General features: G+C 54.3%; 1 protein-coding gene and 1 long non-coding RNA gene across 2 annotated transcripts; both read right to left on the reverse strand.

Annotated features, from left to right (window-relative positions):
- Window positions 1–6: 6 nt before the first annotated feature.
- LOC126635275 (uncharacterized) lies at window positions 7–1,259 on the reverse strand. Its single transcript, XR_007627590.1, has 3 exons — window positions 1,106–1,259; window positions 361–512; window positions 7–188 (listed from the first exon to the last, which is right to left on the reverse strand). It is a non-coding gene; the product is annotated as an uncharacterized LOC126635275 (long non-coding RNA).
- Window positions 1,260–1,284: 25 nt separating this feature from the next.
- LOC126635274 (protein arginine N-methyltransferase 5-like) lies at window positions 1,285–10,731 on the reverse strand. The gene is made up of 6 exons (XM_050306292.1): window positions 10,404–10,731; window positions 7,694–7,844; window positions 7,392–7,402; window positions 4,934–5,011; window positions 3,819–3,877; window positions 1,285–1,507 (listed from the first exon to the last, which is right to left on the reverse strand). Exons 1-6 carry the CDS (start codon window positions 10,476–10,478, stop codon window positions 1,381–1,383), a joined length of 501 nt encoding a protein of 166 aa, XP_050162249.1. The 5' UTR covers window positions 10,479–10,731; the 3' UTR covers window positions 1,285–1,380.
- Window positions 10,732–11,149: the final 418 nt, after the last annotated feature.

Below are 11,149 nucleotides of genomic sequence, written 5' to 3' on the forward strand. Positions count from 1 at the left end.
GGCGTTGGGGTTCTTCTCGATGGCGTAGACCCTGACCTTGGTCCCCATTGATCACTATTGATCACTATTGATCTGTATTGATCCCTATTGATCTGTATTGATCAGTATTGATCCCTATTGATCAGTATTGATCCCCAGACTCACGTGACAACAGCGTTGGGGTTCTTCTCGATGGCGTAGACCCTGACCTTGGTCCCCATTGATCACTATTGATCACTATTGATCTGTATTGATCCCCATTGATCCCCATTGATCTGTATTGATCCCTAGGGCTGTGTATTGATCACTATTGATCCCCAGTGCCCCCCAGACTCACGTGACGACAGCGTTGGGGTTCTTCTCGATGGCGTAGACCCTGACCTTGGTCCCCATTGATCACTATTGATCACTATTGATCCCCATTGATCTGTATTGATCTGTATTGATCCCTATTGATCATTATTGATCAGTATTGATCCCCAGACTCACGTGACAACAGCGTTGGGGTTCTTCTCGATGGCCCTGACCCTGACCTTGGTCCCCATTGATCACTATTGATCTGTATTGATCCCTATTGATCCCTAGGGCTGTGTATTGATCAGTATTGATCCCCAGGGCTGTGTATTGATCAGTATTGATCCCCAGACTCACGTGACAACAGCGTTGGGGTTCTTCTCGATGGCCCTGACCCTGACCTTGGTCCCCATTGATCATTATTGATCACTATTGATCCCTAGGGCTCTGTATTGATCACTATTGATCCCTATGGTTCTGTATTGATTCCTATAGGCTCCTATTGATCCCTATAGGTCCCCATTGATCCCTATGGGTTCTATTGATCTCTATTGATCCCTATGGCTCTGTATTGATCACTATTGATCCCTATGGTTCTGTATTGATCTCTATGGGTCCCTATGGATCCCTATTGCTCTCTATGGCTCCTTATTGATCCCTATGGCTCTGTATTGATCTCTATTGATTCCTATGGCTCAGTATTGATCCCTATTGATCACTATTGATCCCTATTGATCCCCATTGATCAGTATTGATCCCCATTGATCAGTATTGATCCCCAGACTCACGTGATGACGGCGTTGGGGTTCTTCTCGATGGCCCTGACCCTGACCTTGGTCCCCATTGATCACTATTGATCACTATTGATCACTATTGATCTGTATTGATCCCTATTGATCCCCAGGGCTGTGTATTGATCAGTATTGATCTCTAGGGCTGTGTATTGACCCCAGACTCACGTGACGACGGCGTTGGGGTTCTTCTCGATGGCCCTGACCCTGACCTTGGTCCCCATTGATCACTATTGATCACTATTGATCCCCATTGATCTGTATTGATCCCAATTGATCAGAATTGATCCCATTTGGGTCTGGGGTCCCTCATGACTCACGTGACGACGGCGTTGGGGTTCTTCTCGATGGCGTAGACCCTGACCTTGGTCCCCGCCTGCCGCGCCGCCCGCAGCGTGGCCGCCACCAAGGGGCCCCTGCCCGCCCCCAGCACCATCACCACCCTGCCAGGGGGGGAGAAACGGGGGTCAGACCCCTCCCCAAACCGAGGGGAGACCCCCCTGGATTTGGGGGGCACCCCTGGTTTGGGGGGGACCCCGAAAAACCCCCAATTTGGGGGGAAAAAAAGGGTATTTTCTAGGGTATGGGGGATTTAAAGGAGGTTAAAGGGGGATTTTTGGGGGGTTTTGGGGGTTAAAAAAGGGGCTCAGACCCCTCCCCAAATCGAGGGGAGACCCCCAGAAATCCTACAGGGAGAGGGGACCCCCGAAAACCCCAAACTGGGGGAGAAAATGGGGAAAAAACCACATTTTTTAGGGTTTAAAGGGGGGTTTGGGGGGTTAAAGGGGATTTTTGGGGAAAAAAAGGGGGATTTTTGGGGGTTAAAAGGGGGGTCAGACCCTCCCAAATCGAGGGAGACCCCCTGGATTTGGGGGCACCCCTGGTTTGGGGGACCCAAAAACCCCAATTTGGGGAAAACCACATTTTTAGGGTTTAAAGGGGGTTTGGGGGTTAAAGGGAGATTTTTGGGGAAAAAGGGGATTTTTTGGGGAAAAAAGGGGGTCAGACCCCTCCCCAAATCCAGGGGAGACCCCCAGAAATCCTGCAGGGAGAGGGGACCCCCAAAAACCCCAAACTGGGGGGAGAAAAATGGGGAAAAAACCACATTTTTTAGGGTTTAAAGGGGGGCTTTAGGGGGTTAAAGGGGGATTTTTGGGGGTTAAAAGGGGGGTCAGACCCCTCCCCAAATTGAGGGGAGACCCCCCTGGATTTGGGGGGCACCCCTGGTTTGGGGGGGACCCCAAAAACCCCAATTTGGGGGGGAAAAAACCACATTTTTTAGGGTTTAAAGAGGGTTTTGGGGAGTTAAAGGGAGATTTTGGGGTAAAAAAGGGGATTTTTGGGGGTTAGAAAGGGGCTCAGACCCCTCCCCAAATCCAGGGGAGACCCCCAGAAATCCTGCAGGGAGAGGGGACCCCCAAAAACCCCAAACTGGGGGGGAAAATGGGGAAAAAAACCACATTTTTTTAGGGTTTAAAGGGGGATTTTGGGGTAAAAAAGGGGATTTTGGGGGTTAAAGGGGGTCAGACCCCTCCCCAAATTGAGGGGAGACCCCCCTGGATTTGGGGGGCACCCTGGTTTGGGGGGGACCCCAAAAACCCCAGATGAGAGGAGAAAAAGGGGGAAAAAAAGGGGTTTAAAGAGAAAAAAAAGGGGGTTTGGGGAGGTTAAAGGGGGATTTTGGGGTAAAAAGGGGATTTTGGGGGGTTAAAAGGGGGTCAGACCCCTCCCCAAATCGAGGGGAGACCCCCAGAAATCCTGCAGGGAGAGGAGACCCCCAAAACCCCAGGTGGGGGAGAAAAAGGGGAAAAAAAGGGGGTTTTAAGAGAAAAAAAGGGGTTTTGGGGGGTTAAAGGGGGATTTTGGGGTGTTATGGGGTGATTTTGGGGAATTTTGGGGTGTTTTGAGCCAATTTTGGGGAGGTTTTGGGCATTTTGGGGTATTGTGAGGTGGTTTTGGCTTGTTTTGGGGTGATTCTGAGGTGATTTTGGGGTGAATTGGGGTGATTTGGGGTGCTTTTGGGGTATTTTGGGGTGATTTTGGGGGTTTTGTGGTGATTTTGGGGTGATTTGAGGTGATTTTGAGGTGATTTTGGGGTGTTTCGAGGTGATTTTTGGGTATTCTGAGGTGATTTTGGGGTGATTTTGGTTTATTTTGGGGTGATTTTGGGGTGATTTGGGGTGATTTGGGGGTATTTTGGGGTGATTTTGGGGTGATTTGAAGTGATTTTGGGGTATTCTAAGGTGATTTTGGGGTGATTTTTGGGTATTCAGAGGTGATTTGAGGTGATTTTGGGGTGATTTGAGGTGATTTTGGGGTGATTTGGGGGTGTTTTGGGGCGATTTTGGGGTTATTTTGAGGCAATTTGGGGGCATCTGGGGGCGATTTCGGGGTACTTTTGGATGATTTCGGGGTGTTTTGGGGTGATTTTGGGGCATTTTGGGGTTTTTCAGGGTGTTATGAGGTGATTTTTGAGTATTTTGGGGTGATTTGAGGCGAATTTGGGGTGTTTTGAAGCGATTTTGGGGTGTTTCAGGTCAATTTTGGGGTGTTTTGGGGTATTCTGAGGTGATTTGAGGTGATTTTTGGGTATTCTGGGGTGTTTTGGGGTGATTTTGGGGTGATTTGAGGCGATTTTGGGGTGATTGGAGGTGATTTTGGAGTGTTTCAGGTCAATTTTGGGGTTTTTCAGGGTGTTTTGGGGTGTTTTGGGGTGATTTTGGGGTGATTTTGGGGCGTTTTTGGGGTACTCACTGCACACTGGAGTCCTTCTCCTCCTCGGGCACGCGGTCCAGGAGGCACTTGTAGATGGCCTGGGGGCGGGGTTATGCAAATCAGGGGCGTGGCCACACAAATAAACCACTGGGTGGGCGTGGCCATGCAAATGAGGGACCTCGTTATGCAAATGAGGGGAAATTGCAAAAACAAAGGGTGTGGTCACAGAATTCGGGGCTCATTTATGCAAATTAGGGATAATTAAGGCAAATTAGGTCTAAATTTATGCAAAATAGGTCAAATCTATGAAAAATTAAGATTGATTTATGCAAATTAGGAGCAATTCATGCAAATTAGGATGGTGGGTGGAGTCATGCAAATCAACACCCAAATAATTAACCTGCCCCACCCAACTCTTAATTAATGGATGAGAGGGTGTGGTTATGCAAATGAGGTATCTTGTATGTAAATTGGGGCCACGCCCACCCCAGCTTGTTAATGTTGATTAAAATAGCTTAATTAATGAATTGATACAATGAACTAATCAGCTAATTAAGGGGGGTTGCCCTAATTAAAGCCAGATTGGTTCGTCATTTAAATATTGCCCTGGTATGCAAATTAGCAGTGAAATTATGCAAATGAGGGGATATGCAAATCAGAGCCCAGCTCATTAAGAGGCAAATATTTCTTACAGTTCATTAAATTATTTTCTTACAATTAGTTAAATTGATCCCTTAAAAAACAATTAACATTAAAAAAAGAATAAATTTACATTAATTTAGCTAAATGTAAAAATTAAGAGAAATTAAAAAGGGCAATTAAAAGTCATTCAAATTACTCTAATTAGAGGGACAGCAGATATGTAAATAAGGCCCAGATATGCAAATGAGCCCAGAAATTATGCAAATGAGGAGGTTTTTAGTAGAAAAATTAGCCTATTGAGGATCATTGTTATGCAAATGAGATGTTAATGAAGGGGGCGTGGCCAGCACAGGGTGTGGTCCCCCAGTAACCACCCCCCAGTACAAACCAGTAAGACCCTCCCCAAGCCACGCCCCCTTTTAAAACCCCACCCCTCCATCAAACCACGCCCCCTTTGAGGAGGCCACGCCCCTTTTGAGGAGGCCACGCCCCCTTTCGTAAGCCCCGCCCACCTGCTGGTACTGGCAGTACTTGATGGGGTCCTTCTCGAACACCTCGTACGTCTGCGACTCCAAATTATCCATCAGGGGCTTAATTAGAAAGGGGCGGGGCCAGTTAGGGACACGCCCACCATCAGGACACGCCCACAAGCCAAGACCACACCCCCAAAGTGAAACCACGCCCACTTTTACCCCATTTTTGGGGGATTTTGGGGGTTTTTTAATTGGCTTGGGTTGGTTAGGAGGGAGTTAAGGAGGCCACGCCCCCTCTTGCAGAGGCCACGCCCCCTTTCCCATTAAGCCACGCCCCTTTTCTTCCGGTCCTGCCTAAACCCATCTGGCTCCGCCCCCTTTAGGGCCACACCCACTCAAGCCACACCCCCAAAAACGAAGCCCTGCCCCCTTAAGGACCACACCCACTCAAGCCACGCCCCCCAAACAAAGCCCTGCCCCCTTTAGGGCCACACCCACTCAAGCCACGCCCCCCAAAATGAAGTCCTGCCCCCTTTAGGGCCTCACCCCCTCAAGCCACGCCCCCCCAATGAAGCCCTGCCCCCTTTAGGACCACACCCCTTCAAGCCACGCCCCCAACTAAGCCCTGCCCCCTTTAGGACCCCACCCACTCAAGCCACGCCCCCTCCCATCAAGCCACGCCCCTCCCCAACCCTCAAACCCCTCCCATTCTTCAGCATTCCTCTTGCTTTAAGCCCCTCCCACTTCCCCTTTAGCCCCTCCCACCTCTCTCTTTAAGCTCCTCCCACCCAGATTAAGCCCCTCCCACTCCCCCTAGGCCCCTCCCATCACCCCATAAGCCCCTCCCTTTACCCTCAAGCCCCTCCCACCCCTCTTAAACTCCTCCCCTCTCCCCTTAGGCCCCTCCCACCACCCCATAAACCCCTCCCTTTACCCCTAAGCCCCTCCCACCCCTAAGCCCCTCCCACCTGGAGGGGGCTCTGCAGGTCCCTCCCTCCCTTCGACCCCACCCCTTTGCTTTTAACCCTCCCCCATTCACTGAAGCCCCTCCCCACATCCTTAGGCCCCTCCCCTTTTCCCTTAAGCCCCTCCCACCACCCCCTTGGCCACGCCCCCACCCTGTTAGGCCCCTCCCACCTGGAGGGGGCTCTGCAGGTCCCTCCCTCCCTTTGACCCCATCCCTTTGCTTTAACCCCTCCCCATTCACTGAAGCCCCTCCCCCACATCCTTAAGCCCCTCCCACCACCCCCTAGGCCCCTCCCTTTCCCCCTAAGCCCCTCCCACCTGGAGGGGCTCTGCAGGTCCCTCCCTCCCTTCCATCCCACCCCTTTGCTTTAACCCCTCCCCACTCATTGAGGCCCCTCCCTTGCATCTTGAGGTTCCTCCCCTCATCCCTAGGCCCCTCCCACCACGCTGTAGGCCACGCCCACCGTCCATTAAGCCCCTCCCACCTGGAGGGGCTCTGCAGGTCCCTCCTCTCCTCAAACCCCTCCCCTTGCTTTAACCCCTCCCCTATCTCACTGAGGCCCCTCCCACCACCCCTAGGCCCCTCCCCTTGCCCCTAAGCTCCCTCCCACCTGGAGGGGGCTCTGCAGGTCCCTCCCTCCCTTCCATCCCTCCCTTTGCTTTGAACCCCTCCCCACTCATTGAGGCCCCTCCCCTTGCTCTGAAGCCCCTCCCCTCATCCTTAGGCCCCTCCCACCACGCTCGTAGGCCCCTCCCACTCGTCCACCTTAAGCCCCTCCCCACCTGGAGGAGGGCTCTGCAGTCCCTCCCTCCCTCAGAGCCTCCCCTTTGCTTTAACCCCTCCCCCATTCACTGAGGCCCCTCCCACCACCCTAGGCCCCTCCACACCCCTAGGCCCCTCCCACCTGGAGGGCTCCTGCAAGTCCCTCCCTCCGGCTTCCACCCCTCCCTTTGCCTTGACCCCTCCCCATTCACTTGAGACCCCTCCCCTCACTCTGAGACCCCTCCCCCACATCCTTAGGCCCCTCCCCTTTACCCCTAAGCCCCTCCCCTTTCCCCCTAAGCCCCTCCCACCTGGAGGGGGCTCTGCAGGTCCCTCTCTCCCTTCGACCTCACCCTTTGCTTTAACCCCTCCCACCACCCCATAGGCCCCTCCCCCACCCTGTAGACCACGCCCACCATCCCTTAAGCCCTCCCCACCCCATTAAGCCCCTCCCAGCTGGAGGGGGCTCTGCAGGTCCCTCCCTCCCTTAAACCCCTCCCACTCCCTTAAACCCCTCCCCTTTTTCCTTAGGCCCCTCCCCACATCCTTAGGCCCCTCCCCTTCCCCCCTAAGCCCCTCCCACCCCATTAAGCCCCTCCCACCTGGAGGAGGCTCTGCAGGTCCCTCCCTCCCTTTGACCCCTCCCCTTTGCTTTAACCCCTCCCCCACTCATCGAGGTCCCTCCCCTCATCCTTAAGCCCCTCCCACCACCCCATAGGCCCCTCCCACCATCCTTAAGCCCCTCCCTTTCCCCTAAGCTCCTCCCACCTGGAGGGGCTCTGCAGGTCCCTCCCTCCTTCGACCCTCCCTTTGCTTTAACCCCTCCCCACTCATCAGAGGCCCCTCCCCTCATCCTTAAGCCCTCCCACCACCCTGTAGACCACGCCCCCAGGCCCCTAAGCCCCTCCCACCTTCAGGGGGCTCTGCAGGTCCCTCCCTCCCTTTAACCCCTCCCCTTTGCTTTAACCCCTCCCCCATTCACTGAAGCCCCTCCCCCACATCCTTAGGCCCCTCCCCTCTTCTCTTAGGCCACGCCCCCAGGCCCCTAAGCCCCTCCCACCTGGAGGGGCTCTGCAGGTAGTCCTCGTAGCCGCGGGCGTAGAGCTCGTAGGCCGAGGGCGGGGGCCGGTGCTGCCCCAGGTGCTCCAGGTACTGCAGGTACGCCCCCAGGGGGCGGCCCCCGTGACGGGGCGCCCCCTGCAGGATGATCTGCACGTCCAGCTGGGGGAAACCAGTATAAACCAGTAAAAACCAGTATAGACCAGTATAGACCAGTACGGACCAGTATGGGGTAACCAGTATGGACCAGTGCAGGGTACTGCAGGTACGCCCCCAGGGGCCGGCCCCCGTGACGGGGCGCCCCCTGCAGGATGATCTGCACGTCCAGCTGCACAAAAAACCAGTAAAAACCAGTAAAAACCAGTATAGACCAGTATAAACCAGTACGGACCAGTATGGACCAGTATGGACCAGTGCAGGGTACTGCAGGTACGCCCCCAGGGGGCGGCCCCGTGGCGGGGCGCCCCCTGCAGGATGATCTGCACGTCCAGCTGCGCAAAAAACCAGTATAAACCAGTATAGACCAGTACGGACCAGTATGAGATAACACGGACCAGTATGGAGTAACATTGACCAGTATGGCCCAGTATGGACATGGGCGCCCCCTGCAGGATGATCTGCACGTCCAGCTGGGGGGGAAACCAGTATAAACCAGTATAGACCAGTATAGACCAGTATAAACCAGTACGGGGTAACCAGTATAAACCAGTATGGACCAGTGCAGGGTACTGCAGGTACGCCCCCAGGGGGCGGCCCCCGTGCCGCGGCGCCCCCTGCAGGATGATCTGCACGTCCAGCTGCGCAAAAAACCAGTATAAACCAGTATAGACCAGTATAAACCAGTACGGACCAGTACGGGGTAACCAGTATGGACCAGTGCAGGGTACTGCAGGTACGCCCCCAGGGGGCGGCCCGTGCGGGCGCCCGCAGGATGTGCACGCCAGCTGCGCAGACCAGTAACCGTATGCCGCAGGATGATCTGCACGTCCAGCTGCACAGAAAACCAGTAAAAACCAGTATGGACCAGTATGAACCAGTATAGACCAGTATGGACCAGTATGGGGTAACATGGACTGGTATAGAGGGACATGGCCCAGTATGGACAGGGGCGCCCCCTGCAGGATGATCTGCACGTCCAGCTGGGGGGGAAACCAGTAAAAACCAGTATGGACCAGTATAAACCAGTACGGACCAGTATGAGATAACACGGACCAGTATGGAGTAACATTGACCAGTATGGCCCAGTATGGACAGGGGCGCCCCCTGCAGGATGATCTGCACGTCCAGCTGCGCAGAAAACCAGTATAAACCAGTATAAACCATTATGGACCAGTACCTGACCAGTATGGGTAACCAGTATGCACCAGTGCCCAGGGTCACTGCAGGTACGCCTCCCAGGGGCGGCCCCCGTGACGGAGCGCCCCCTGCAGGATGATCTGCACGTCCAGCTGCGCCGAAACCAGTACAAACCAGTATAAACCAGTACAAACCAGTACAAACCAGTATGGGGTAACCAATGGACCAGTGCAGGAGTGCATGGCCCAGGTACGCACCAGGGGCGCCCCTGCAGGATGATCTGCACGTCCAGCTGCGCAGAAAACCAGTATAAACCAGTATAGACCAGTATAGAGACGCAGTATGGACCAGTACGGACCAGTATGGGGTAACATGGACTGGTATGGAGTGACATGGCCCAGTATGGACAGGGGCGCCCCCTGCAGGATGATCTGCACGTCCAGCTGGGGGGGAAACCAGTATAAACCAGTATAGACCAGTATAAACCAGTACGGACCAGTATGAGATAACACGGACCAGTATGGAGTAACATTGACCAGTATGGCCCAGTATGGACATGGGCGCCCCCTGCAGGATGATCTGCACGTCCAGCTGGGGGGGAAACCAGTATAAACCAGTATAGACCAGTATAAACCAGTATAAACCAGTATAAACCAGTATAGACCAGTACGGACCAGTGCAGGGTACTGCAGGTACGCCCCCAGGGGGCGGCCCCCGTGACGGGGCGCCCCCTGCAGGATGATCTGCACGTCCAGCTGCGCAAAAAACCAGTATAAACCAGTAAAAACCAGTAAAAACCAGTATAAACCAGTATGGGGTAACCAGTATGGACCAGTGCAGGGTACTGCAGGTACGCCCCCAGGGGCCGGCCCCCGTGACGGGGCGCCCCCTGCAGGATGATCTGCACGTCCAGCTGGGCAAAAAACCAGTATAAACCAGTATGGACCAGTATGAACCAGTATAGACCAGTATGGACCAGTATGGGGTAACATGGACTGGTATAGAGGGACATGGCCCAGTATGGACAGGGGCGCCCCCTGCAGGATGATCTGCACGTCCAGCTGGGGGGGAAACCAGTAAAAACCAGTATAGACCAGTATAAACCAGTACGGACCAGTATGAGATAACACGGACCAGTATGGAGTAACATTGACCAGTATGGCCCAGTATGGACAGGGGCGCCCCCTGCAGGATGATCTGCACGTCCAGCTGGGCGGAAAACCAGTATAAACCAGTATAAACCAGTATGGACCAGTACCTTCCCAGTATAAACCAGTGCCCTCCCAGTGCCCCCAGATCACCTCTGAAGCCCTCCCAGTGCCTCCCAGTTGCTCCCAGTGCCCTCCCAGTCCCTCTAAAACCACCCCAAACCCAAACCAGTCCAAACCAGTATAAACCAGTATAAACCAGTCTAACCCAGTGTACCTTGAGCAGCTGTCCCAGGAGGCGCTGGTGGCCCCTGCCCAGCACTGGGAAGCCCTTCTGACCCCCCCAGTCCATCCCAGTGCCCTCCCAGTCCAAACCAGTGTCCCCGCTCCAAACCAGTATAAACCAGTATAAACCAGTATAAACCAGTCTAACCCAGTGTACCTTGAGCAGCTGTCCCAGGAGGCGCTGGTGGCCCCTGCCCAGCACTGGGAAGCCCCTTCTGACCCCCCCAGTCCATCCCAGTGCCCTCCCAGTCCAAACCAGTGTCCCACATTCCAAACCAGTATAAACCAGTCCAAACCAGTCCAAACCAGTATAACCAGTCTAACCCAGTGTACCTTGAGCAGCTGTCCCAGGAGGCGCTGGTGGCCCCTGCCCAGCACTGGGAAGCCCCTTCTGACCCCCCCAGTCCATCCCAGTGCCCCCCCAGTACATACCAACCCAAACCAGTACAAACCAGTCCAAACCAGTATAAACCAGTATAAACCAGTCTAACCCAGTGTACCTTGAGCAGCTGTCCCAGGAGGCGCTGGTGGCCCCTGCCCAGCACTTGGAAGCCCCTTCTGACCCCCCCAGTCCATCCCAGTGCCCTCCCAGTACATACCAACCCAAACCAGTATAAACCAGTATAAACCAGTCCAAACCAGTCTAACCCAGTGTACCTTGAGCAGCTGTCCCAGGAGGCGCTGGTGGCCCCTGCCCAGCACTGGGAAGCCCCTTCTGACCCCCCAGTCCATCCCAGT

This window comes from Myiozetetes cayanensis, unplaced genomic scaffold (genome assembly GCF_022539395.1).
Source record: "Myiozetetes cayanensis isolate MyiCay16 unplaced genomic scaffold, myiCay2020 scf1191, whole genome shotgun sequence".
In the NCBI taxonomy this organism is placed as follows: domain Eukaryota; kingdom Metazoa; phylum Chordata; class Aves; order Passeriformes; family Tyrannidae; genus Myiozetetes; species Myiozetetes cayanensis.

Coding starts and splice junctions, on each gene's coding strand:
- LOC126635274 (XM_050306292.1), bottom strand. CDS start 10,478: ATGGACTGGGGGGGTCAGAAGGGCTTCCCAGTGCTGGGCAGGGGCCAC. Junction 7,845..10,403: donor TCCTGGGACAGCTGCTCAAG/GTACACTGGGTT, acceptor GGTTTCCCCCAG/CTGGACGTGCAGATCATCCT. Junction 3,878..4,933: donor AGTACTGCCAGTACCAGCAG/GTGGGCGGGGCT, acceptor CCCCGCCCCCAG/GCCATCTACAAGTGCCTCCT.